At 43.2% G+C, this 23,960-nt stretch overlaps 3 protein-coding genes across 5 annotated transcripts in view; 1 reads left to right on the top strand and 2 right to left on the bottom strand.

The window, feature by feature from the left end:
* Positions 1-3,280, bottom strand: part of LOC126395455 (E3 ubiquitin-protein ligase UHRF2-like) — a 38,213-nt gene extending 34,933 nt beyond the window's left edge. For both annotated transcript variants that reach the window (XM_050052936.1, XM_050052937.1), the window contains exon 1: positions 2,980-3,280. In XM_050052936.1, coding sequence (XP_049908893.1) covers positions 2,980-3,132 — 153 coding nt within the window. In that variant the 5' untranslated portion in view covers positions 3,133-3,280. The remainder of the gene's footprint in view (positions 1-2,979) is intronic.
* A 3,083-nt stretch (positions 3,281-6,363) lies between these two features.
* Positions 6,364-19,819, top strand: LOC126395135 (uncharacterized protein KIAA2026). Of its 2 annotated transcripts, none has more exons than XM_050052345.1 (10): positions 6,364-6,873; positions 7,436-8,141; positions 8,449-8,649; positions 8,726-10,350; positions 10,443-10,504; positions 10,709-10,798; positions 10,940-11,055; positions 11,256-11,473; positions 13,271-15,322; positions 17,054-19,819. In XM_050052345.1, exons 2-10 carry the CDS (start codon positions 7,447-7,449, stop codon positions 19,069-19,071), a joined length of 7,077 nt encoding a protein of 2,358 aa, XP_049908302.1. In that variant the 5' UTR covers positions 6,364-6,873; positions 7,436-7,446; the 3' UTR covers positions 19,072-19,819. The 2 variants fall into 2 exon arrangements, with proteins under 2 accessions (XP_049908302.1, XP_049908301.1); XM_050052344.1 differs by having other exon boundaries at positions 7,413-8,141.
* Positions 19,820-19,850: 31 nt separating this feature from the next.
* On the bottom strand, positions 19,851-22,993 carry mlana (melan-A). The gene is made up of 5 exons (XM_050052347.1): positions 22,842-22,993; positions 21,668-21,760; positions 21,401-21,497; positions 20,812-20,919; positions 19,851-20,146 (listed from the first exon to the last, which is right to left on the bottom strand). The coding sequence occupies exons 2-5, from the start codon at positions 21,754-21,756 to the stop codon at positions 20,078-20,080; spliced, it is 363 nt and encodes a 120-aa protein (XP_049908304.1). The 5' UTR covers positions 21,757-21,760; positions 22,842-22,993; the 3' UTR covers positions 19,851-20,077.
* Between the last annotated feature and the right edge of the window lie 967 nt (positions 22,994-23,960).

Genomic DNA, 23,960 nt, shown 5'->3' with positions numbered 1-23,960 from the left:
TAATGACGTATTTTTTCTCTCTCCATCCTGCAGTATACACAGCACACAATCAGAGAAGAAAATCAACCCATTGTAGCCTGTATGACTCAGAATGTTCTTGTTTGTGACTTCATTATCATTTAATTACACAACAGGAAGTGGGTTAGACAACTTGAACGCACAGAAAACCATTCAGGAAAGGAATTTCTCAGCCCGTAATACTGCATGACATATGAATGAAGGAAAGTGTGACTAAATGTAAACAATGTGAGATCAACACATCATGTGGGCCCGTTCGCTTCCTGGGGGCTTATCCGCCTGGCTGAGTCACACACTGTGTTAATATCAGCGTTGTAATGTTATGCTTGAATACTAAATAAATAATGACACCAGTGTCCTGTCAGCAGTGAGCATCTTTCGCTTATTACTGACAGAACAACAGCTGGTACAGTGAAAGCTTTCAGCAATATTTCACACATTAAGACACAGTGGGCTAGTCTTCCTGTCTTTTATATTTTGAATGGTATGCATTTGCATATTTGAACAAACAAAACATAAACAGTGAATGACACAAACTTCCTTTCAGACGGATCTCTTGTCATATTACAGCAGCACATATAAGGGTGCAGAAAACAAATTTTCCCAACATTGTTTGCGTATACTACCTTATCAGTTGGAGTGACAACGTGAGTGTTTATGTGTGTATGTGAGGCAGATCATAAAATATGTCTGTGTGTGTCAACCACAGGCTTAGAGGCTGCACGCGGCCGTCCGCCATGACACACACCAACACATGTGTCCGTGTTAAGGCGGCAGATTACAGTTTTCATGCCAAAATCTTCACTGGCTGCTGGCATGTAATAACATTAACCTTGCTTCAATCACTATGTGACGGAGAGAAAAGGTACACTAACATCTGTTCACAGTAATGTATGAATCATTACTTTTCTAACACATGATTTAACAGTGTGTGGAACTGCCATCACACCAGGACAGCGGCTAAAAATTATATACTGGTTGTAGCCTAAAAACCAAAGACATATTATTTTAGCCTTGAATAATTATTGTGGATTTTACACTAGTTTCACCCCAAAGAAAGTGACACTGTAGTAGTGGCCCAAACATATGTTTTCCCAGAGCACACTTTTTGTTTCTTATTGGTATTACAAACTGTCCAAGACATATTGTATGATGTACAATGACATTAAAGGGACAGTTCAACCCAGAATAAAAATCACACATTTTACCTCTTACCTGTAGTGCTATTTATCAGTCTAGATTATTTTGGTGTGAGTTGCCGCGTAGTGGAGATATCAGCCGTAGGGACATCTGCCTTCTCTTAAATATAATGGAACTCGGTGACACTTGGCTTGTGGTCCTCCAAGCAGCAAAAAAAAAAAAAAAACAACCTCAAAAGCAATGTCTCTCTACAGAAGTCACCACCTGGTTACTCAAGATAATCCACAGACCTTGATGACAGCTATTTCATGTAGGAACTATTTTCTCTCTACCAAACAACACTTGCTAGCTGTGTCACTGTGCAGAAGGAAGCGTACATCTACTCATGGACGAGACACAGCATGAGATGTAAACATTAATGCCATCCTCCTTAGCTGAGCTGCAACATTAGCTAGGTCAGAGATGCCAGGTGAGCTAGCAGTAGATGCACGCTTCTGCACAGTGAAATGGCCGGTGGGTGTAGTTTGGTTAAAAAAAAAAAAAAAAAAAAAAAGGTTGAAAATGCTTGCAAGGTGTGTGGATTATCTTACGTATCTGGGGCGTGATTTCTGGAAAGAGACATTGCTGATAAGTTTTTAAATGTACTTTTTTGGCACTTTGAACACCACAAGCCGAGTGCCATCTACTTCCATTATATTTGAGAGAGGGAAGACAGCTCAACGGCCAATATCTCCAACACTCTGCAACTCAAACCAAAACAATATAGACTGATAAATAGCACTACAGATAAGAAAGACATGTTGTTGTTCTTTTAATTGAGAGTGAACTACCCCTTTAATGCTGAAAATGTAATTAACTTCCAGATACCAACAATAATTAATTGACTGAAAAGCTGAGATGGGCAATGGGGACAAAAATGTGCAGTATAATTATCACAGCATTAAAATTACATCAACCCTTACACATAAAAAAACATGGTACTGAAATTAGGCTTATTATTTTGGAAACTGAGCATGCTTAGGAAGCATGACAATCATCCATCTGAATCTATACAGCATGTGCACTACTTATTTGTCAGGACATGAGAAGACTGAAAATAGCACGGTCCGTCCTGACTGTACACTGTGCATACCGTAGTGACGCCAGGGTGTAAACACAACTACAGAGCTTTTAGATGTCAGGGCACGTGGAGCCACGAGTCCCCTCCTTCCTCAAATTATCATTATCATCATCATAACACAGCACATGCTCAAGTCTGGTGGCTATCGAGTAGGGCTCAGTGCAGTTTAGAGCAACTGGTGCCACATGTTACGAATGCAAAACAGAAATGCACATTTAGATAGATATATATATATAGGGACACTGGGTGTGCAAATCGAGCTGTTTAATTCGGTTTAACAAGATTTAGTCGTTGACTTGCGGGCTAGTTGTTTGTGCTGCACTACTTTGGTGTCCATGTGGAAACAGAGGGCGATGTTCTCTTTTCTCTCTCGCGGCAATGTAAACAAACATGTCCACGGCGGTGAGACATTTGTTGCATGCAGGCAGGTCTCCTCAGCGCAAACCCAAACAATGCAACATGCTTCCGTAACCATACATCCATGTTATATGGCTGCTTTTTTTCTCGGGGGCTGGCACATCGCGTACCCCGGGCTCTTGCGCAAGAACTATTGGCGAATTCCTATCAAAACAGGAAGCTCGCATGGGTCCGAAACGGCTACAACACCAGAGGACCACTCACACTCTCCACCAGCACCAAACCCTGCCAAAACACCCAAAACCGACTGTTGCGTGACGGGGTGACACAAAATACACGTTTACCTGCTTTCCTCGGTAGAACAGGCGCTGCTGTTGAGGGCTTACACTGAAGATGTCCTGTATTTTCAACCGTAAAGACTCAATTTTGGTCAATCTAGAAAGATCCTCAACGGTTCGCGTCTCCTTCCCGTCTATAGTGCGAACCTGGATCCACATTGTTGCACCGCCCTGTTACGCCTCGAATAAATAGCAGGTAAAACTGTGTTTGGATACGAAGTGTGTTTTCCAGGGGTCAAAGGAGACAGAAATGAAAAATGTTCAGGGCTCCATTGCGTTTTCCTCTGCAGAGGTAACGTCGGACTGGCTCGCGCAGGAGGTGTCTCACATGAGGTCGCGGCGCCAAGCAAATCTCGCGAGCGTTCAAGCGAGCAGAGTTTGCAGTTAAAGGCACAGTTTTGAATACTGAGCCTTGTCTCAGGGCCTTTACAGCACAGTAGTAGGTAGCTATTGTGGTGGTGCTACTTTACAGTCTGAAAACTATTTGAAATGTGAACTCTTCACACCATAACACACTCTTCAACTTTGTGTCAGTCTATCTTGGATGAGCTCGGGCCCAGAGAAGTCAGCACTGTCTCTGGATGTTATATGGCTTGCACTTTGCATGGTAGAGTTAACATGCCAGTAACACCAAAGTGGTATGGCATGGTTTTTCCAAAGTGGTCCCACGCCCATGTAGTAATATCCTTTATACAATCATGTTTGTTTTCAATGCAGTGGTCTGAGGGCTCAAAGCTCACAGCCATTCGATACTGGTTTTCAGCCTTGTCCTTTACATGCAGGGATTTCTCCAGATTTTCTGAATCTTTTGATGTTATTATGAATTAGACATGGTGAAATCTTTAAATTCCTTGCTTTGAGAAACGCTGTTCTTAAATTATTCGGCTGTTAGCCCATGCAGTTTTTCACAAAGTTCAGTCCTTGCTTGTGGACAACTGGATGCCACTTTCGTACCCACTCATAATCTTTTACGAGTTAACCTGTTTACCTGTGGATTGTTGCAAACTGGTGTTTTTCGAGAATTTCGTAACTTATCTAATCTTTTGTTGCCCCTGTCCCAACTTTTTTGGAACATGTTACAGGCATCAAATTCAGATTGAGTGAATATTCACCAAAAAACAATTAAGTTTATTAGTTTGAACATTAAATATCTGGTCTCTGTACTGTATTCAATTGAATGCAGGTAAAAAAAAAAGATCCACAAATCATTGCATTCTGTTTTTACTCATGTTTTACACAGCGTCCCAACTTTGCAACACTGCACTTTGACACAGACTCTTCAAGACAGGGCCTCAAGATCAGCTTATAAAGCAGGACTCAACTCATTTTGATCTTTAGTAGTGCCTATTCCTGTATTCTCAAACAAAATTACAATTAGTCATATTACCAAGCACACAGCACACAGGGAACCTAGGGCTTTTGCTGGCCCCTGGGAGTCTGAAGGCACAGGGCAGTTGCCCTCTATTGCCTATTTGTAATCCAGTGTTGGTTATGTGTTGTGGTAAATATTATAGAATTACCCCCCTGTAGACCAAGTCTCATGTCGCCTCTTCTCACAACAACAAATGTACAACTGCAGCACATTCAGAATGCTGCTCCCACAGATCTAACAAGAAGCAGTGAAAGTGAACCCATTGGCTTACAGCTTACAGGATTGATTTTGATGGGCTGATCTCTTTTAATAAATCACTTAATGGGCTTGGGCCAAAATCCCGTGGACAAAATAGATGCTCGATATGCCTGAAAACTAAACCTAATAACTCCTTAAGATCTTTATAGGACACAGTCAGCTAGTACCTCTATTAGAACCAGACAGGGTGAAGCTACTTTTAGCTGCTGTTCTGAACACAGATGGGACCACATTTTTTGACAATCTTTTTCAATTACCCTTAACCTTCACTAAAATCTGAATTAAAATCTCTCCTGTTCTCCTGAACCTTTAATTGATGAACTTTGTCACTGCACTTTTGCTCATTTATGTAACAACTGGCCTATTGCACAGAAACTGGATTTCTGTATTTCTAAAAATAAATATTTTTACATCTAATAAAAAAAAAACTATTTTAATCTAATCTTTGACTATTTTTCCTTTTGTAGTTTTAAATGTTGTCATATATTTTATTGACTTGTGTAAAGCAAAATCATATGTAGGAATACTGATCTTGGTTTCTGAAACAGTGTCCCAGTCAAGCTGATTGTCACTAAATACACCCATATCATATTGTTGCGATATAACAGTGCAGTATACTACCCTTTTGAAATTGCTAATCAAATCCTCTTTTTCATAAATCTGTCTTTCCATGAGCATGTAATAGAAGCCACTTAAAGCTTCTCCCTAGAGCCTACTACCATGGGCCTTACTCTGTCCCTTCAAGTATTTGTGCAGCCACTGCATACACGAGGGAAAAAAGGGCCTGTATGGACTGAAACCCCTTTGCCTGACAATACCTTCTAGCTGAGCTAAAATCACTGTAAAACACATGCCTCTTGTGGCATAATTGCTTAATTAACATTTGTCCCAGCTGGAGACCTCCTCCATGTGCCACCGGCAAGTCTATAACTGTCTATAAAGGAATAATACATGTTGCTGTGTGCTCTGTCTTTTGCTCACTTGACTAAAAAATATGGCAGCTGCATTAAAACGATGTGCGGTGTTAAATATATCCAGAGACACTTTTTTTTTTTTTAAATACAACAATCTGGTAATAAACTGTAATCCCCTGCCTCAACCTACAGCAATGGAGGTGTACATACAGCAGCCAAAACACAATAGATTGGGCTCTTCCCTGATTATGGTCTGGTGGGTTGTCAGTTTTCTAAGGCAGTGTACAAAACATGCTTTCTGTGATACACACTTGTCCCAGACATGGCCATTACCAGAATAACCATGTGGTGGAGCTTTTTGGACAGAGTGAAGTCAAGAGCTACCTGAGAGGCGAAACAAAGGGCAAATAAAGCTCTGCACTTCACTCACACGAGACGCTCAGCTGTCTGTTGTACACTAGTGACGACCACCATCTAGCGGTGAAAAGTAAGTAAGACATGCTGCTGAAGTTTCACACTGTACATGGAGGAGTTCCCACTGTGTCTTCTGTAACTAATTGAAAGATATTGACACGCTGAAGTTATGAATGAGAGTTTACGGGTTGATGCTGTTCATTCATTGTTGCGCACAGAAGCGTTGTCGATAATGTGCGTTTTATTTCCAATGACAGCTGTCTCACGATGCTCCTCTTTCAGTGACAATGGGTGAAACAATCACAACAAGGTTATTAATAATACAGTGTGAAGTGAGGCTGTGTCAGCAATAGCTCCAAAACCAAAATAACAATTTGGTGTGGCACGCGACCAGCTAGCTACGTCAGGCTGCGCACATTTGCATCGGGCGCACGCAGGGTGGAAGTGAAGTGGACGGTACAGTAGTCTTCAAGCAAGCCAGACAGAGTAGTCGGTTACTAGCTTTTTGTAAAGCCTACAGGCTTCAGTAGATATCCGACACAAGGCGGAAATTTCTCTCTAAAGTGAACCTGGATTTTTTTACTTGTCACAAAGTGGCTGTCAACTTGCAAACCTAGCTGGTTAGCTGGATGGCTAGTGATAATGAAGTGTTATGCATTGTCGGACAATCAGCTAGTGTTACTCCGGCTAATGCTCCTTTAGCCATCTTGCTGTCACTGACATCACTCCGTGCGCTGACGACATGCGGTGTATGCATAACTTTTTATCTGTTCGGCATTTAATTACTCCAAAATTTCCATTATGGACAGCGAACGCAGCAATTGCAGGCCCCAGATTGGAGACAATAGCAAGCTAACCTAGCTAGCAAGCTGTCGTGGCTGCTAAGCTTGCTAAAAGCTGTCTTGCCTGGTGCGTGTCTGGAGCGGCACTGAAAACGTCGAGGTATGTTGTTCAACCAGCCAAGCTGGTCACTTTGTTTTGGTCTGATTTCACACGTGACAGGAGACGGGACGTGATAAGGGAGTGCACTGTATATCGCTCTATGAGCAAGCAGAACAAAGTTTGTTTACTTATTGTTGTTTTAAGTACCGTTAGCTAGGTCGCTAGTAGCTAACTTCAAGCTAGCTAGCCATTGATCCAGTGGAAAAGGAAAGTTTGTGAAGATGAGGCAGGTAGATAAAGTAAGTTTAAGTGCTAGTAATTAAGACAGAGCCTCACGAGATAAACATGCCAGTGTTGTATCATGTGGCTGAAATATTGTGAGCACCTGCCATGGCAAGAATTAAAATGTAAGCAAACTTAGCCAAGCGATGTTGTATGTTAGGTGTGAACACCTCATCTCACTGCTGTGTATTATTTTGGACCTTGCAATATAAATGCTTAGTAAGCACTGCTTGTGTGTTTGTTTGTTTGTTTGGTTTTGTTTTCCCATGCATCACAACTATGCTTGAGTGTCGTTGTGACATCACTGTTCACCATAGGTGACACCTGTTACCCACTTCAGGTGCCTGCACCATGGATCAGGTGGATGTGACAGACCAAATCACAGCAGCTTGTAGCCGACCCTTGTTCCCCAAAAAAGACTCGGCACCCCCACAGCCAAACGCAGACATCATGTCTTCACAATCCAAATGGGTGAGCAACAGCACTGAGGACACTGACCTGATCATAACTGAAGACGGGCTCAGTAATGGCACATGTGAAGTTGAGACTATGGTAGCGTTACACTGTCCTGGCTACAGTGGGGATGTAGCTGCTGACCACCTTGCACTGAGCAACGATGGCATGTCAGAGTTTTCTAACAGTGACCTCTCTCTGCCTGAGGTCTGCATTTCCACCAACAGCAACAGCTTCGAGGAGGATATGAACTATGAGGTCCAGCAAGCGTATAGGATATTCACTGGCTTTCTCTTGGACAAGCACAAAGGGATCACCAGCCCATTCCTCCACCCCATTGGCCACCAGGAAGCCCAGCATGGTATTGGAGGGGTCCGGGGCCGGGGTCAGGCACAGCTCAGGCAGTCGATGTGCTTGCGGAGGATGGAGGAGAAGTTTATCAACCAAGAGTATGAGACCATAACAGAGTTTGTTGCAGACTTCAGGCTAATGTTGGAGAACTGTTATCGCTACCATGGAGTGGACCACTGGATCTCCAAACAGGCTCAAAAGCTGGAAATCATGTTGGAGCAGAAGCTTACGTTGCTATCCAGGTAAATGAAGTGTAACTAAACCTTTGAACACAATTCTTAGCTGAAACCCATTATACAACAGCAATAATAGAATTTAGTAGATGCCATTTTTGAAATAAAGCAGTAGATATATTTTTTTGCTCTCCATTATTTCTCTATTGCATAAATGTGAAGTGTTTATATTATATTTATTGTTATTATTAATAAGAAAATGTGAGTCTGTTCAGCAGCACACCATGATCTCGCAATGTTTATTGGTTATTTAGCTACTCCCAAGCCCCTCAACTTATATTGAAACATATTTTATCCTCTTCACCTGTAAAATTAGGACACTGAGAGAGAAGACGACCTTAGCAGTGACTTCTAAAGGGCGTTTTGGTGCTGAGGAGGAGCGGAGTTCAGGGGGCACCTCCACCAGGAGGAGGCTGGCACCTCGTAGCTTGGCAACTATCACTGTTGGTGGGCATGAGTCTATTATGGTCCAGGCCCTACGTCTGGAAGAACAACAGAGAGTCAAGGAGGAGAGGAGGTAAGTGAATATTTTAGAGAGATTTAAATTGCTGTTGTAAACCCACCAACACTGTACATGTCTTTTTGATTTTCAGGCAACGTGAGCTTGAGAAGAAAGAGGCAGAAGAAATGTCAGCCAAAGAGGTAGAAGAGTGGGAGCAGACGTTGCTGTCACAGGCTTCCCCCCACACTGTGGACACACTTTGGGAACTCCCTGCCATAGGACACTTCCTCTGTCTAGCTCAGACTGCCCTTAACCTCCCAGAGATTGTATTTTTTGATCTGGAGCGTTGTTTGCTGATGCCCCGCTGCAGCCTCCTTCTGTCCAAAATCATGTCTTCCCTACTGTCCCCACCCCAGCGGAGGGCCACTCTGCACCGCCGGCCTGCCCTGCCTTACCGCCGCTGGGAGTCAGAACTCAGGCAGCGGGTCATGAGCTGGTATCGAGCTGTTGGTGCCTCCCATGACCAGCTGGGTCGGGCTGAGCAGCTGGGACTCTGCAACCAGTTTTTCAGCATTCTCGGGGAGGTGAGTCCTTTGGAGGAGAAACCCTTTCACTTGCTGCCCTTCTACCAGCGAGTATGGCTTCTGAAGGGGCTGTGTGATCATGTGTATGAGACGCAGAAATATGTGCAGGATGCTCTCCTTGCCCAGCCCATCCATGAATGTAGGGAGTCTATTTTGGGCTATGACAGCAAGGAGAATGCCTATATACATTTCCCACATTTCTGTGGGGCAGACTTGAGGATCTACTGCCAGAGCCCCAGCTCACCCCCAGTTTTCCCTTTCCCTTCTGTATGGGTCAAAAGGGTTGATAGAGAGCCAGTGACAGACGGTGAAGAGTCGGATGGAATGAAGGAGGAGGGGATTGCAAGTGACAGGGGGTGTTATGGAGGCTCAATGGACACAGGCGAGTGTGCTGATTTTGGAAAGGGGAGAGCAGAGACACTTGGGGTTTTCAAAGGGGAAAATGGGGATGGAGAGGAGGATAACAAAAGGTTTAAATCATGGTCACTGAAGAACGAGGATGGGTCCGACTCAGGCTGCTCTGATGAAGACTCCTGTGAAGACCCTAAATTGGACTTAATAATACACACACACTCATTATCCCTTTCACACACTAGTCCTGTAGGAAGGGGTGTGGAAATTAATTTGAAGGAAAAAACTGCAGAGTTCGAGCATCAATCCAAGAGACTCACATTGAAACAAGAGCATGGCTTCCCATTGGGCTCAATGCGCACCATTAAAGCAGAGACACAGGAGCCCTGTCTGAGTGTAGGGGAGCACAGCTACACGGGCAGATCACCTGCTCGCTTAGTAAATCTGGCCTCTCCAACCAAACCAATCAAAATGGAGGGAGAAAGTCCCAGCCAGGGACACCAAAGGTCTTCCTGTCTGGGTTGTTGTGAAAGCAAAACTAGTAATGTAACATCTGAGGAGCGCGACTGCTTCTGTGGATCGTCGGGGCTAGCAGCACAGTTGTCTTCTGAGAGTTCTCAAAACTCAAGTGACGAGAGGGTGAATGACAAAATCTGGACTAAAAAAAAAAAGCAGAAGAAAAAGCGAGGGAGGGAACAGCTGCCGAGGGTGAAAGGAGAGCACAAGCAGCTGCAGCACGTGGACAGGATGAGGCTGTCCTCAGCTGAGACTGCCAAGTCTGCAGTGCGGAGGGTTGCCACAACGATTAAAAGGAAAGACAAGAAGAAAAAACATAAAGCAGGTGAGAAAAAGCTCTGTGTTGGTGTTATTAAGTTTATTCTTTTCAGTAATACCTTGTTAGTTAAACGATTGTACCTGTTATCTTGTTGACAGGAAAAAAGCTTGAATCTTCAAAGAAAATTAAAGATGAACCTGCAGTTGAGCCATCATTTAAGGTAGTCACATTCATACCCAAATATTCACTTTTATTTCTCTAGGTGTGTATTTTTAATGCTGTATTATTTAAGTAATCATTTGAAAAAGTAATTCGCTGTTTTATGGTCTTAATTTAAGCCCCATTGTGCTCATACTCTTCTTTTTTCTTGTCTCTCTTTCTTTCCTGAGCTTGTCTTACTCAATTTATTATTTCTCCTCTGTAGTTGGTGTGCACCAGTCTTGAGGAGTTGCGAGAGCTGATCAGTAAGACAGAAGATGAGCTTGATGACCTGGAGAGCACTAAAAAGAGATTGGTACGTGGCAATCATCGAAAATTTACTCTAACGCTTTAGAGCCTTCTGTATCTGGTGAAGAATATGGTGTGCTCACACATTGTCTCACATTTTAGTGTTCGTGACTTGACCAAGATTTCTTTTGCATGTTTGAATTTGCAGGGTCGGTGGTATTATAGGAGAGAAGCAGTGAAAGACCTCCACAGCACTCTGATCAGACTACTGAATGAACTTTCACCCTGGGAACCCAAACTTGTCAAGGCCTACCAAAGGAACAGGTACAACTCAATTAATAATAACTGATCGGATCAAACCTAAGCTTTGTTCTAATAATAATTCTTAGGCATGTGCAGTTTGAGCTCAGCTTACCAGCACAAAGTATAATGACCACACTTTTGATTAAGTAGCTCTTTGTATCAGATTATCATTACTGGACTGGAGACATTCTCTGTTGTTTCTTTCCATTCTTTTACTTCAGGCTTCGTTTGAAGAAGGAATTTGATGATTTCAAGAAGCACCCAGAATACAATAACTTTGTCCGTGAAGAGTGTATTTCCTCATCATCATCAGACGATGATGACGATGATGATGAAGACAGGGGTATGGAGAAGGAGATGTGTTCACTTTCGGATCATTATAGGAGATCAGAAGAGGAGGACCTGGAACATATGGTTCCCAGAGGTCTTTGGAGTGGAGGTAAAGTTATTAAATTAGAATCTATCATTTGAGTTTTGGTTGCTGTAATGTTGTAATAAAAAAATGTGTTTACCTGGTCCTAAAAGCTGCAGTTAGCCCGCAAACAGACAGAGGGCGTTGTAGCAGCCTGAAGCAGCTCTTTTTAATTGTTTTCAATGGGATTGAAGCATTTTCTTGCTGCTTTTGCGCTGCTGAGGTCTTGCGTTTTTCCGCTCTATGCACATTGTGGCTTTTGCTTGTGCGTCCTGGATGCCTAAAGTTAAGCGCCCAACGTCATTGGCATTGTTTCCTATTGTCTAGTCAGATGCATAGAGAGGCAGGCCTTCTTAGGGCTGCACGATTATGGCCAGAATGATAATCACGATGTGTTTGATCAAAACTGAGATCCCAATTAGTTAACGCAATTATTCATTTATTGTAGGAACCTTTTTATTTTATTTTTTGCAAATTCACATTTAGATACACAGAGCCCTGCTCTTACTTCCTTGTCATGCTACATTCCTGATAATTTACGAATCATTGCGTCACAACAAGACTTAAAATAAGTTTCTTCTTCACCTGAATTCAGTGCATCTCTTGAAAGCAAAATACGAATAAAGATAGGCTACAAAAATGTACCATCGCAAAATACAGGCAGATGAAAACAGTTTATTGGCCACATACCTTTGGCCAAATGGAATGCAGTTGCATTTGTTATCTCAGTCTGTCTTTGATAGCTGGATGGATATATTCACCACTGTATTTATTTTTTATTTGTATTTCTAACAGAGGTCACAGTACTGTGACACGCTGTACAGCAGCACTGTTGTGGATGTCTGAGTTGATGCTGGACAAGGACAGGGATTCAGTGAGGTTTTGTTGGCGAAGTTATTCTTCTTGGCCTTCAGTACTCATACTGCAGTTTGTGGTGTTTTTTTAATGTGGTTGAGTTAGTTGTGTTGCTTTGCAGCACAGACACAAGTCTCATTCACTCTTTGCATATGATTTGTTCTTTCCGAATACTTCCAAACAACAGATGATGATGGTTGATGGCCACGTTATTTTAGTTTTGTTTATCTGCAGGTTTGATTTATTTTCTATGAGTGGAGGACACATTTTAAACTTTGATCATGTTCTTTTAATTGTGGAGAGCCAAAACCATGATCGTGATTAATATATGGCTAATTGCGCAGCCCAAGGCCTTCTGTAGTGGCAGTGACAACATGTGGTAGCATACATGGCTTGTGTGAAGCTAGCATTAGCTCCCTTTTATCATTACCTTAGGCAAGCTGTAAGACATATCAAAACAAATTGTAGCCTCAACTATTTACTAACATATAAACAACTGTAATTAGGCCCAACAATTGACAGCAGATTGTCAAACTGTCCCTGACTCATCCTAAATAAATAATCCTTGAACCGACCGTCATCCAAGCGAAGCTCCTGAACCAGCTGGTGGTACTCCTGGGGATTTCTCCTCTTTCTGGGGGTCTTTTATACCAACAGGAATCTCCCTTTTTTCTGTCTCAAGTCCCCAGGTGCCCTCCATCTGTCCATATGTTGTGCAGATTTTAAGCTGCAGATCTGTGAGTTTACTTCACAATAAAATAGCGGTTAAGCTAAGGACGTGATTCAGTGGTTGCCTGGCAACAATGTAAAAAACATAAAGATGCAGCAAGCTTCAAAACGAGCTCTGTCTGATCGGGCCTTTCACAGTTCTGAGCCAATTTAAATTAACGTCAGCATGTGTCTGTTGACCCTGTATAACTGGCTAATTGATCTGTACATCCCTAATAGACATCTCTATTATTTTCTCAGCAAGCACCAGGGAGTTTCTGGCTGAGTCTGCTGGAGAAAGAACAATGACCTACGTACCTTCCAACCACCTAAAACACCCTCTGGCCAGCCCAGAGAAACACATTAGTTTCCTGCCAAGAGGTCAGACTGGTGGCAGTAACATTACTTCTTCTCCTGACTCTGAGCCACAGTCTACATCTGAACTGAGACCATCAAATCAATCCAGGGATTCAAACTCACCACGGGCAGCAAGGGTACCAGCTCAGGCTTCACTGTCACCCAGAACCCCCATCCTCCATCCCACCACTGGACTACCTAAGGGCTACACGCCCATCCCCACCCTGCTGGCTAAGAGTGTGGGAAACAAAGTGACCTTAATGAAACGGCCTGCTGATTTTCCAGGGATCAACAACATAGATAGACAGAGCAAAGGGGTCTCCCTGCCTACCTCTGCAGTGACTAACACAAAACTTTCAAAAGCACAAAGTTCTCCATCCAGTTTCCAGCAGAACCCGCATGAAATGCAGGCACAAGGACTACAACAGACGGAAGTACTAAGACAGCCAAGAATGGCTACAGTGACGGCAGCTCTTCCTAAATCACTACAGGCCAAACCAACACAGACTGTACCAAAAAATCCTGTCCAAGTGGTGTACAAAGTACCTGAGGGACTGGGTCACCTAGTAAGGAGAGACAGCAGCCCAGTCAAGATATCTGTTCATCCTGTTGTGGACCAGAACACCGGGGAGAAGATCATGCAGCAATTGGTAATTCTGCCTTCTAATCTTCTTATTCAGAAAACTGAAGAAAAGGTGTCCTCTTTCCAACAACAACAGTCTACGGGCATTCAGGTCCCAGTTTCTAAAGCAGCCAGCCCCTTACGTATGTCCACCAATGTGCCTGGGTTCACAATCCCTGAAAACAGAATCCCTGTTCAGCAAGTGGCTCCCCTAAAAGATGCCAGGACAGTGAGGACCCCTTCTCCTTCTGTTTCCCCTCGTCTGCAGCAGGGGGCCCTGAACACAGCAGGGTTTAAGGGGGCACAAGTCTGCAGTCCCCAAGCTAGCACACCACAAGTTGTCACGCCAATGTCCTCACTCGTCACAACTTCTTCTAGTGCAGTTTCTACTGAGCCTACTAAATCTACAGACCCTAAACAGGAGCTTAAGACTGTGTGTATCCGTGACTCACAGTCCATCCTGGTAACAACCAGAGGAGGCAACACAGGCATCGTCAAAGTCCAGACATCCTCAGACCAGAATGCGCTTGGCTCTTTGCCCACCAGTCCAGTCATCACCATCTCACCTCAGTTTAAAGCCTTCCTTGTGTCCAAGACATCACAGACTTTCTCTCCTTCTGCTCCCTCTCAAACTTCTCCTTGCACCATTTCAGCAGGGACAAGTGTCTCAGTGGCCCAACCTCAAAAGCAGGTTCCTTCAGTATTAAAGTCCCCTTCCGCGGTCACAACTCCTATGCTCACTGCAGTCACTGGTAGCATTCCTGTAACAGGCCCAGGAATCCAGACTACAGGCACTTCTGTTGCTACAAGTCAAGGTTCCAACACCTCAGCTTGTTCTACGGTTGCAACAAAGTTTGGCCAGCTAATGCAGACACCTGCTGCTGGTTCTCACTTACAAGCTTCATTAATAAAAAACACTGTTGTTGTCCCATCACTGAGTAGTTCTGGCGTTCCCCAAGTTCTCACACAAGCAGAGTTCATCAGCAAGACTGGTGTGAAACGGGCCAGTACAGAGGAGAGATCCCAAGTTACTAAATTCATCCTGGTCACTCCCTCTTCTTCCTCCACCTCAAATGTAGCATTATCAAAAGGTACACCCTCTTACACAAAATCACTTCCTAGTTCAAGAGTCATGTTCATCAGCCAGCCCACATCAACATCATCCACCACCTCCATGGGAAGCATCCCAAAGCAGGCGGTAGCAACAGGGGCGACTGGACAGCTGCTGACCACTTCATTAACAAGTCAAACTCTAAAGATGGGATTAAGTCCAGGCCAATCTGTTGTCAACTCAGACACCTTGTCCAAGGTCAAGAACATCACTCTGCCCTCAGGTGGGTTTGTATGGTGTGATCTTGTCTTGTGTATCTTGTGTTTGATTCAGTCTATAAACTTTGCAACAGTGGGACAGTTATTAATTTATACATGTAGATATAATGTAGTTGGAGGAATGTTATGTGTTTTTTGAATGTTGTGTTGAGTAGTTTAAAGTCCCCCTCCAGACACATTTTAAAGTACAAATGCTAATATTTTGTTTAACATGGTTTTCCCACAAAATAGTTAAATAAAACTCTAAAAAAGGGGTCGGAAGCAGATCCACCCTTTCTCCCTCATTGAAAAATTCTGAATCTGGCCTCCACCCCACCCACCACACTGTTTGTGATAGATTTCACTTTCGCTTTCCGCTTTCTTCCATACTCCCTGCACTAAGACTGGTGAAAGCCATACTTGCCAACCTTGGGACCTCAAAAATAGGGAGGATTTTGAAACCTAAGCAGGGGGTCTAGGGCTCCTCCCCAGAAACATTTTAGTTTCAAAAACTTTGTTTCCTTGTTTCCTAACAAAATAACTACTTATGCTAACTAAATTTAATTTGATTTAGTTTTTGGTTCATGATCCTACTCCAGGGCCAGCAGGCAGGAGGGAGGCCAGGCTGTAGGCTTGGCCCACACCAGGGACCAGCTGGCTGTCCTCCCTGTCCCACACACCACTGGGTCCTGGATGCCTTAGCGAGACAGAACAGGAGGCTCATGGTCTCTGACAGACAGCTAGGTCCTCTGCTACTGCGGACTAGGGCAAGCTGGTTTCCACAATTCTCGAGGCACCTCTCAAAGTCCCATCTGATATATGCATGCTCTTAGCAGGGAAACAAGGTGTCCACTGGCAGCTGCACCCAACTCATGCAGGGCAGGAGGATTTGCGCTGGAGGGGGAGAGGGGGAAGCAGAAAAGTATGGCTTAAACATGTTTTGCGGTGCCGGTAACAGGTTGTGTGCATTGTGACCCCAAGAGAAAATGGGAGGGTTGACAAGTATGGTGAAAGAGCAGTGTGCATCAAGATAGCTAGTGTTGGCATTAGAGGAAACGTTGGAGAGATTCATATTTTAGCCTCAGTGAGACCAAATTTCAGTTGAGGAGTCTGTCGTGCACCAAAATTGGTGACTAGCAGACATTTCAGAATAGACAGTGTAGCTAGAATCTTGTATTTGTTTAGTTGTTTGTTAGCTTGCAAGCTAGCTGGTTGTGGCTGACACAGCATTAGTGGTTGAGAAACATACAATAATATCTGCTACAATGGGGGGTTTTGTGCATAGTGGAAGGAAGCTTCAGGGTCTGGTTTTTCCCTAAAACTGCACACTAGCATGTTTGCTGTCAAAACTTTAACTGTGTTATTGCAAACTCTTGCCCTATGTACTCACCAATCTGCTCTGCACTGGAGGTTGCAGATTTTTTTTGCTGTCAAAGTTTGTTCTCAGTTACTGGTGTTCGTATTAGCGACACACCTAATCTAGTTTCCCCAGCGTACGTTTGATTCTCAGATTTTAGGGAAGTGAACAGGCATCCCTCCCTTCAGTAGAAGAATTCAAAAACACCCCTCTAGTAACAAACTTTGCACAGATACAAGTCAGTGAGGTCTAGATCATATATTTTAGGAGACATAAACATCAGAAAAAACGTTTTTGAGTGGAGGGGGACTTTATAAGTATTGAATTAAAGCTGTAGTCCTACATACAGCCCCTTATCAAAGTCAAACTATTGAAGAAAATATCTCTTGTGTGACTCCAGGGGTTCAAATCCAGTTGTCGGGAAAGACAACAACCATTGGACAGACCATCGGGGCCCTGTCACGTTCTCCTTCCAAGAGCACACCAGTGTCTGTGTCAGATGCTGGCCGTCCGCCAGTCACCACCACTGGACTTGTCCCGGTTACAAGTTCAAATATCATCACAAGCTGTCCTACCCAGCTGGCCTCTCACGCTTCTCTGACCACCAGCTGTCAGCTCCAGGGTATCCCTTCCTTCTCCATGATCTCCCAACCAGGCTCTTCCACAGCCACATCTACCGCTGCCACTCTGTCGGCAGGACCATTGATTAAGAAGGACCTTGGTATGCATGCAAGTATACTGTCAAGCAACTCTCCTGCTCAGGTAACCCCAACTGTGCAGAGTAGCCCAGCCCAAACCTCCACACCCACCCTCATCCGTCAGCCTTCAAATATCCAAAGTGGCATTGGTGAGGAAACCACTTGCTTCTTATCTTCCTCTCAGCTTGCTCTCAAGAAAACCCAAACACCTATCTCCTCTGCAACAACCACCAGTACCCCATTCACCACCTCTGCTACTGGCACAATCCAGCAGAGGATAGTCATCAACACCTCTACGCCTCTTGCTGCTGGCACACAAATCCTCCTTAATAATGCACGTTTTGTAGTCCCTCCCCAGGGTTTAGGTCCAGGTAGCCACGTCCTTATCATCTCTAGCCCTGCACCACAACAAGTGCCTACTGTCAGTGCTCCCAGCACTGGAGCATCAGTACCTCCCCAAGGGGCAAGTCAGGCCACTGTAACCCCTAGAGCACCAGTTTTACCCCAGTCCCCAGCCAGGCTGCCTGGTGTGCCAGCCGTAAGTTCTCCTTTTGTAGCATGCACACCTGCTGTTGGTCCATCATTGCTAGCAACCACTCCAAATGTCACGCCAGTCCGTCTAACGGGAACACCTGGCATGGGTTCAACATGGTTACCCAGTAAAACAAATGTAGTGTCTGCTCTGCCTAGGTTGCCAGATGCTCAGGCTGGTAACTTCGCATCTCCACCTGTAGGTACACCCACTCTGGTCTCATCCCCTCCAAGGTTAGGCAGTGTACCAGCCGTAGTTTCCCCAGTGGTAACCAGTGCTCCTGCTCTTGGCTCAGCACTGACAACAATCAGGTTAGCTGGTGGTACACACACACGAGCTGAATGTTCATCCACCTTCCCGCCTGCAGTAGCACCCCCCTTGTCCAGATTATCAGCACCTGTATCATCCTTGTCTGTTTTACCCAGCCCATCAGCTGTTGCCTTGCCCAGCCCAGTCATACCAGTTCCTGCACCCCTCTCCTCAGCTGCAGCTCCGGTGGTAGCAGGCACACCAGCTTTGCATTCTTCTCTTCCTGCCCAGCAGATGGTTTCAGTGACAACCCCAGGCCCAAGCATACAGCCCCAGCAGACAGCAGTTGGAATTGCAGCACCCTCCACTGTTCCATCACAGGCTTTAGTGCACACGGGACTAGGTAACACATCAGTCAGAAAAACGGTGCCTGCAGTCATGCAATCAGTGCTTGCTGGCACACGGACACAGGTACTGCCGACAGTGGCTGTCCCACCAATTGTAAGTGGAGTGTCTAGGATGCAGACGCTGCCCGTTGCTACAGTCCCACCAATCGGAAGCACTGTCAACACCTTTGAAACAGCACCTGTGGTTGCAGCACCTTCTTCAAGCAGCACTGTAATAATCACTCCAGCTCAACCAATCACATCACTGAAGACAAACAGCACCATCCACCCACCTGTCGTTCTAACCAATCAAGCACTTGGAAAGCACTCTCTGCAGACCTCATCCTTAGGTATGCACACCAATGTAGCATCCAAGCTACTCATTAGTCCTGATGGTGCTGTTTTGAACACAGTTCAGTGCCAGGTCAATCCAGTTGAGCTGACTGCCTGCCCTAAACCACTGGATGCACTGGTGGTTTCCCCCAACAGTTCCACTGGAGCACTACACACACATGATTCCTCTTTACAGCCTTCACAGGCGGACAGAAAATGAACCAAGTAACTGGGACTGTGCCAGCAATGTGAGGACTAAGACGCCACTTTTCAGCTGAGTAGTTTCACCTGGGCTCATATCCATTGCTTGTAGTAATCCTGGGGTTAGTTAAAGAACTGCTTTGCAGCTGTAGTTGACTCATAACTTACATTTAGGACACAGTAGGTTATACCATCTGGTTAGATAATCCTATAGCTCAATCAGACATACTGGAAATGTATACTGTGATGGTTTTCTCAAGTGAAAACTGGTGAGGTTGCCCTCAGATGAATGTTATAGACTCTTGACTTTCCTTTATTTTATTTTTTTTACTTCATGGCCAGTAATAACAACTGTTAAAACAAAGCAGTAGAATGAAAGGGTAGATAAAATGAATTTCAACTCAAGCTTTTGTATTACTTTTCAACGCCATTAGATATTGCTTCAAGAAGTAATAATTGGGATACTCTTCATTGGTACAACTTGCTCTACTTTGTCAGTTTGTACAATACAACTGTCTGTATTCAAAGTCTGTCATGTCCTTTTTTTCAACTCGTAACCGTTTGAAAACTACATCTTACTTTTTAGAAATATAAATAAACTAATAGATAAATTTGTACTACATGTTTGAGCCCATATAAAATGTTTTGAAGTCACATTTATTTATTTTTACCATATAGATTTTTCAAAAATATTTACTAGGTACATTTTCATTGAACAAGTGTGGACGTGACTGCATGGAAATAAACAATGCGACTGTCCCCAACAAGTGTTTGAGCTGTTTCCTTACTCATATACATAATTTTGTTAGTGTTTATTTAAACAACCTACAGTATATACATTGTGTTTATTCATATGAATAATTTTACAAAATGAGAGTAATTTCACCGATTGGTATATTTAGCTACAAAGCATAAAGAACCATATTGACAGTGACATCAGAGTATCAGACAACAGATGGAGTTTAAAGTTTGTTCTTCAGTATCTTCCTTCCTTCTCCAGACATCTGTCTGTCTTCAGAAGTCCTTCAGGGAGAATATGGAGGAGGCAGTGGCCCTGAGGAAAGCTTTTCATAGGCTGGAGGAGCATTAGGAACCTGAAGAACAGAGGGATAAATACATCCAGATGAAACAGCTGAACTCTCATACTCTTGATGGGGTCATCTTCAATCTGATGTTATCTTTTTTTAATTGCTATATCATAACCTCAAATGTTTACACATGTAATTCAGGCACTCTCAACTTTAAACAATCTTGGTCTATGTACTGATGGACTCAACAGTGCATCCAGCATAATGGCTGCATTATAAAAGGAAGGGAATTCAGAGGGCATTGTGCTTTTGCAACCTCATCTCACATGTGAGGCTGCTGATCTGATCCTCCTCCCTTCACCTCTCCCTGCACACATGGATACACACACCACCCCTGGGAATGAAACATTTTTAATACCCACCCCTTGTCTGGTGACACAATAATCTCCCCCTCAGGCATGTATTGCGTCAGCTTCACGTGCTCCACACTGTGTTCAGAGCCCTGAGGCTTTGTACCAAACAAGCACCCTGTCGTGGACAGAGTTAAACTTTGCTCACTGTGGATTGGTGATGTATGAAAAATGCTAGATATAATTTAAATAGGCAAAAAAACACTTCCTCTGTGTCCAGTCGTTGACTGTGTTGTTATCTTTTTCCTAAAAATACTTGACTCAGGGAGATACAATAGAAGGCCAGTAAAGTCAGTCACAAAGTAGCTTCCTGTCCCTCACCGCAGGCCGGAAGCTGCCAAAGTCAGTTAGAGCCATCTTGTTTTCTGAGGAAGGTCCTGCCTCTGAATACTGGCCTCCTGTGAAACCTGGTGAACCTGATCTTGGGTTCTGCAGGGAGAGAAAGATGTGTGAGGAGTTGTGGGAAAACAGCAAAAAATAAAAATTTGGTGATATAATGGAGAAAACAAGTAAAACAGGTAGAAAGGATATACAAAACGGAACAAAGGTAGTTGGTAACTTCAATAAAAATACATTTTGTCATATTTGTGAAACAGCATTTAGTAGACAGTAATACATGAGACAGATAATATGTGAAAAAAAATCTGTTCTTTGTCTCAAGGAGCCAAGGAGTCTCTGATGCAGCTGTCAATCACTGCCCATAAACTGTGGTGAAACTAGGCAACGCTGATCAAATATGAATCAAGATTCTGTTACTGCATTGCCAATTTGACCCCTCAAGTGTGTAGAAATTTCTTTATAGCATATATATAATTGTACAGAAACAATCCTGCTTTTATTAGATAGAATAACTCAGATGAATCTTTGCTTTAAGTGTAAATTGTTAAGGCTAGTACTTCATAAGTCTTACCCTGATTATTCTGTAGCCACTCCTCTTCTTGAAGTACCAGCAGCCCACGATGAGGAGAGCGGCCAAGATCACCACCAGCAGAACTATTCCCACTGCCCTGTGGTGTAGAACACAGATTTTTAGTTTATGGCAATATCTATTACTTTAGCATACCAGTTGGATAATGTTCATCACAGTATAGCTATATACAATTGATTCATTTAAGGGAGATCAAAATACACAAAGCTCTGGTGCAAAAGAATTTCAAAATAAAAAAGATCCACATACTCTTCAGCTCTGACATATCCTCGTCTGCCGCTGGCAAAATAAATGTTGAAGTCTCCACGAGGCATCCCGTCTGTACGATTACACGGCATCAAGCTGAAAGTCAACAGAAAATCACTCTGTAAGCTGACCAAGTACATTGTAGTAACAGTTTTATGAAATCATATTTTCTTTCGGTGCATCAAATCATATTCCCTTAAGAATGCAATAATAGAAATAAGACTGCCATGGCAGGTATCAAACCATTCTGCTGCACTGAACTGAATTAAATGTGCCTTTGTAAAGAACAACACCCAACATTACTGCCACACCAAGGTATATAAACTGCAAACAAAAACAGAACATAGTCTAGACACACCTAACCACCACAAAGCTGTGCACTGCTTTGTTGTCATTTAGAATGTAATCACTGTCTTTGGTTCTTTATATCTCATTATGATAAAGGAATATGAAGTTTGAAATTATTTAAATGCAGCATTCACATTTTTTGCAACCATTTTTACTTGTAATGGAAATGGGTTATCTCTGACTTTCTCCTCCCTGTTGCTTTTTTTGTGTTACATTTTGTTCAGATAATCCAGTGCTGACGCTGAGCAGTCCACTGAAATGCATCAAGCCTACAATGTGCCATTGGCTTTTTAGTGACAGAATACAATAGATTCTGTGTAGGAATATGCAGCATTTGAACATTCAGATAGAGTTCAATTTGCTCTGTTCATTAAAATAAAAGTGTGTTGCTACTTCATGGATCACTGCCCTCAGGACAAAACCTAATCAGTGTCCTGTTGCATTTTCATCCACTGTCACCTGGTAGCCTGTTGACTGATACTCTCTCGCCCAGTAATCCACCTTGTAACTGGTTGATCATCTTGAAAAATAGGCCATGTGAATATGTAGCTTTTACATTTTTTGTTACCAAACAACGAAAATGCATAGTTATATTAAATGTTTCTGTCAAAACTAGGGTCCTCCTGTTGGGTGACAGCATCACCTGCTGTGTAAAGTATCAATTGATGCAAAGCAGCACTTAATCTGTTTGTCCTGTCTGATCAGGACAAACAGATTAAGTGCTGAAACTTAATGTAATATTGATTAAAAGTAAATCTGCACAATACAAAATATATGTGCCCAATAGTGCTGCCTCTGCTAGAAAAAAATAAACTGATCATCATCTTACCAAATTGGATAATTAGATTGCAGAGCTCCTCTGGTTGGGATGCCTTCTCCAAAAGACTTGGTCCTCGGAGCTCTGGGATACTTTCCTCCTCAAATATCTTACCTCGGTATGCCGGAGAGCAGAGAGGGGCAGCAAACCCTCATGACCGTCACGGGTTAGAGGCTCATGGTTAAACCCATTGAAGCAGAGTAATTACCGTGAAACCCCGCGGTCTTGAACGCAACATCATTATCCACTCGTGAATTACAGGCGTCAGCTGCTGGCTTTTCACATGAAAGTGACTGTGTGTGGTATTGTTACTCACAAATATCCTAATCAAAGAGCCACAGTTAATTTATAGGCGAGGTAACACCTTCAACCCACCAAATGATATATTTAATATTCAGGACCTTAGCAGGCAACAAGTGCCTTGGAAATATAATGGCTGTATCATTACATATAGACAAATACCATAATACTGTAATATCATATAAGTTCCCTATCAAATACGTTATTGTTAAAGAAGCAATATTTTAGTTATTTTCTTCTATTTTTCTTCAAAAATTATGGATAGACTTTCAAAACAAGAGTAAAAAAACACTTTGTAATGCTAAAATAGATGTGAATGTAATCTCTGGAAAGGACAACTTGAACTCATCATCTTAATAATATTTAGCTTTGAGGAACATAATTTGTTCACTCTCATGAGATGAAAAGATGAAAAAAAATCTTGTTTATTGTGATCTCTATCATTGCCTAGCCCTACAGCCAAGTCCTCAGTCTGCTGGTGCATTGTAACTGAGAAAACATGTTGATGGAAAACATGGTGATTCAATAACATTGGCAAAACCTCTCATAAACATTGTTCAAGACTGTTTGATAGTTGTTCACTGTACTCAAGGGGACTTTTTTGTGATTCATGAGCTGCAGTGTGCACACACCTTATGATGTTTGGTGGCGTTTAAATCTCTAAAAAGTGGAGTCAACCTTTTTGAAGAGATGGGGGCACAGGGTGATCTCCTTTCTCCTCGGTCAATTTTCAGGGTGCCAAGTTAAAAAGCAAATGTGATTGGTGCAAAACAACTCTGCCACCCTATTTCAGTGGCAAAAAGGATAACCAGGTGACTTATTTCCTCAGTC

Source organism: Epinephelus moara, chromosome 9, assembly GCF_006386435.1.
Source record: "Epinephelus moara isolate mb chromosome 9, YSFRI_EMoa_1.0, whole genome shotgun sequence".
Taxonomy (NCBI): Eukaryota; Metazoa; Chordata; class Actinopteri; order Perciformes; family Serranidae; genus Epinephelus; species Epinephelus moara.
This window is presented reverse-complemented; position numbering and strand designations above follow the sequence as displayed.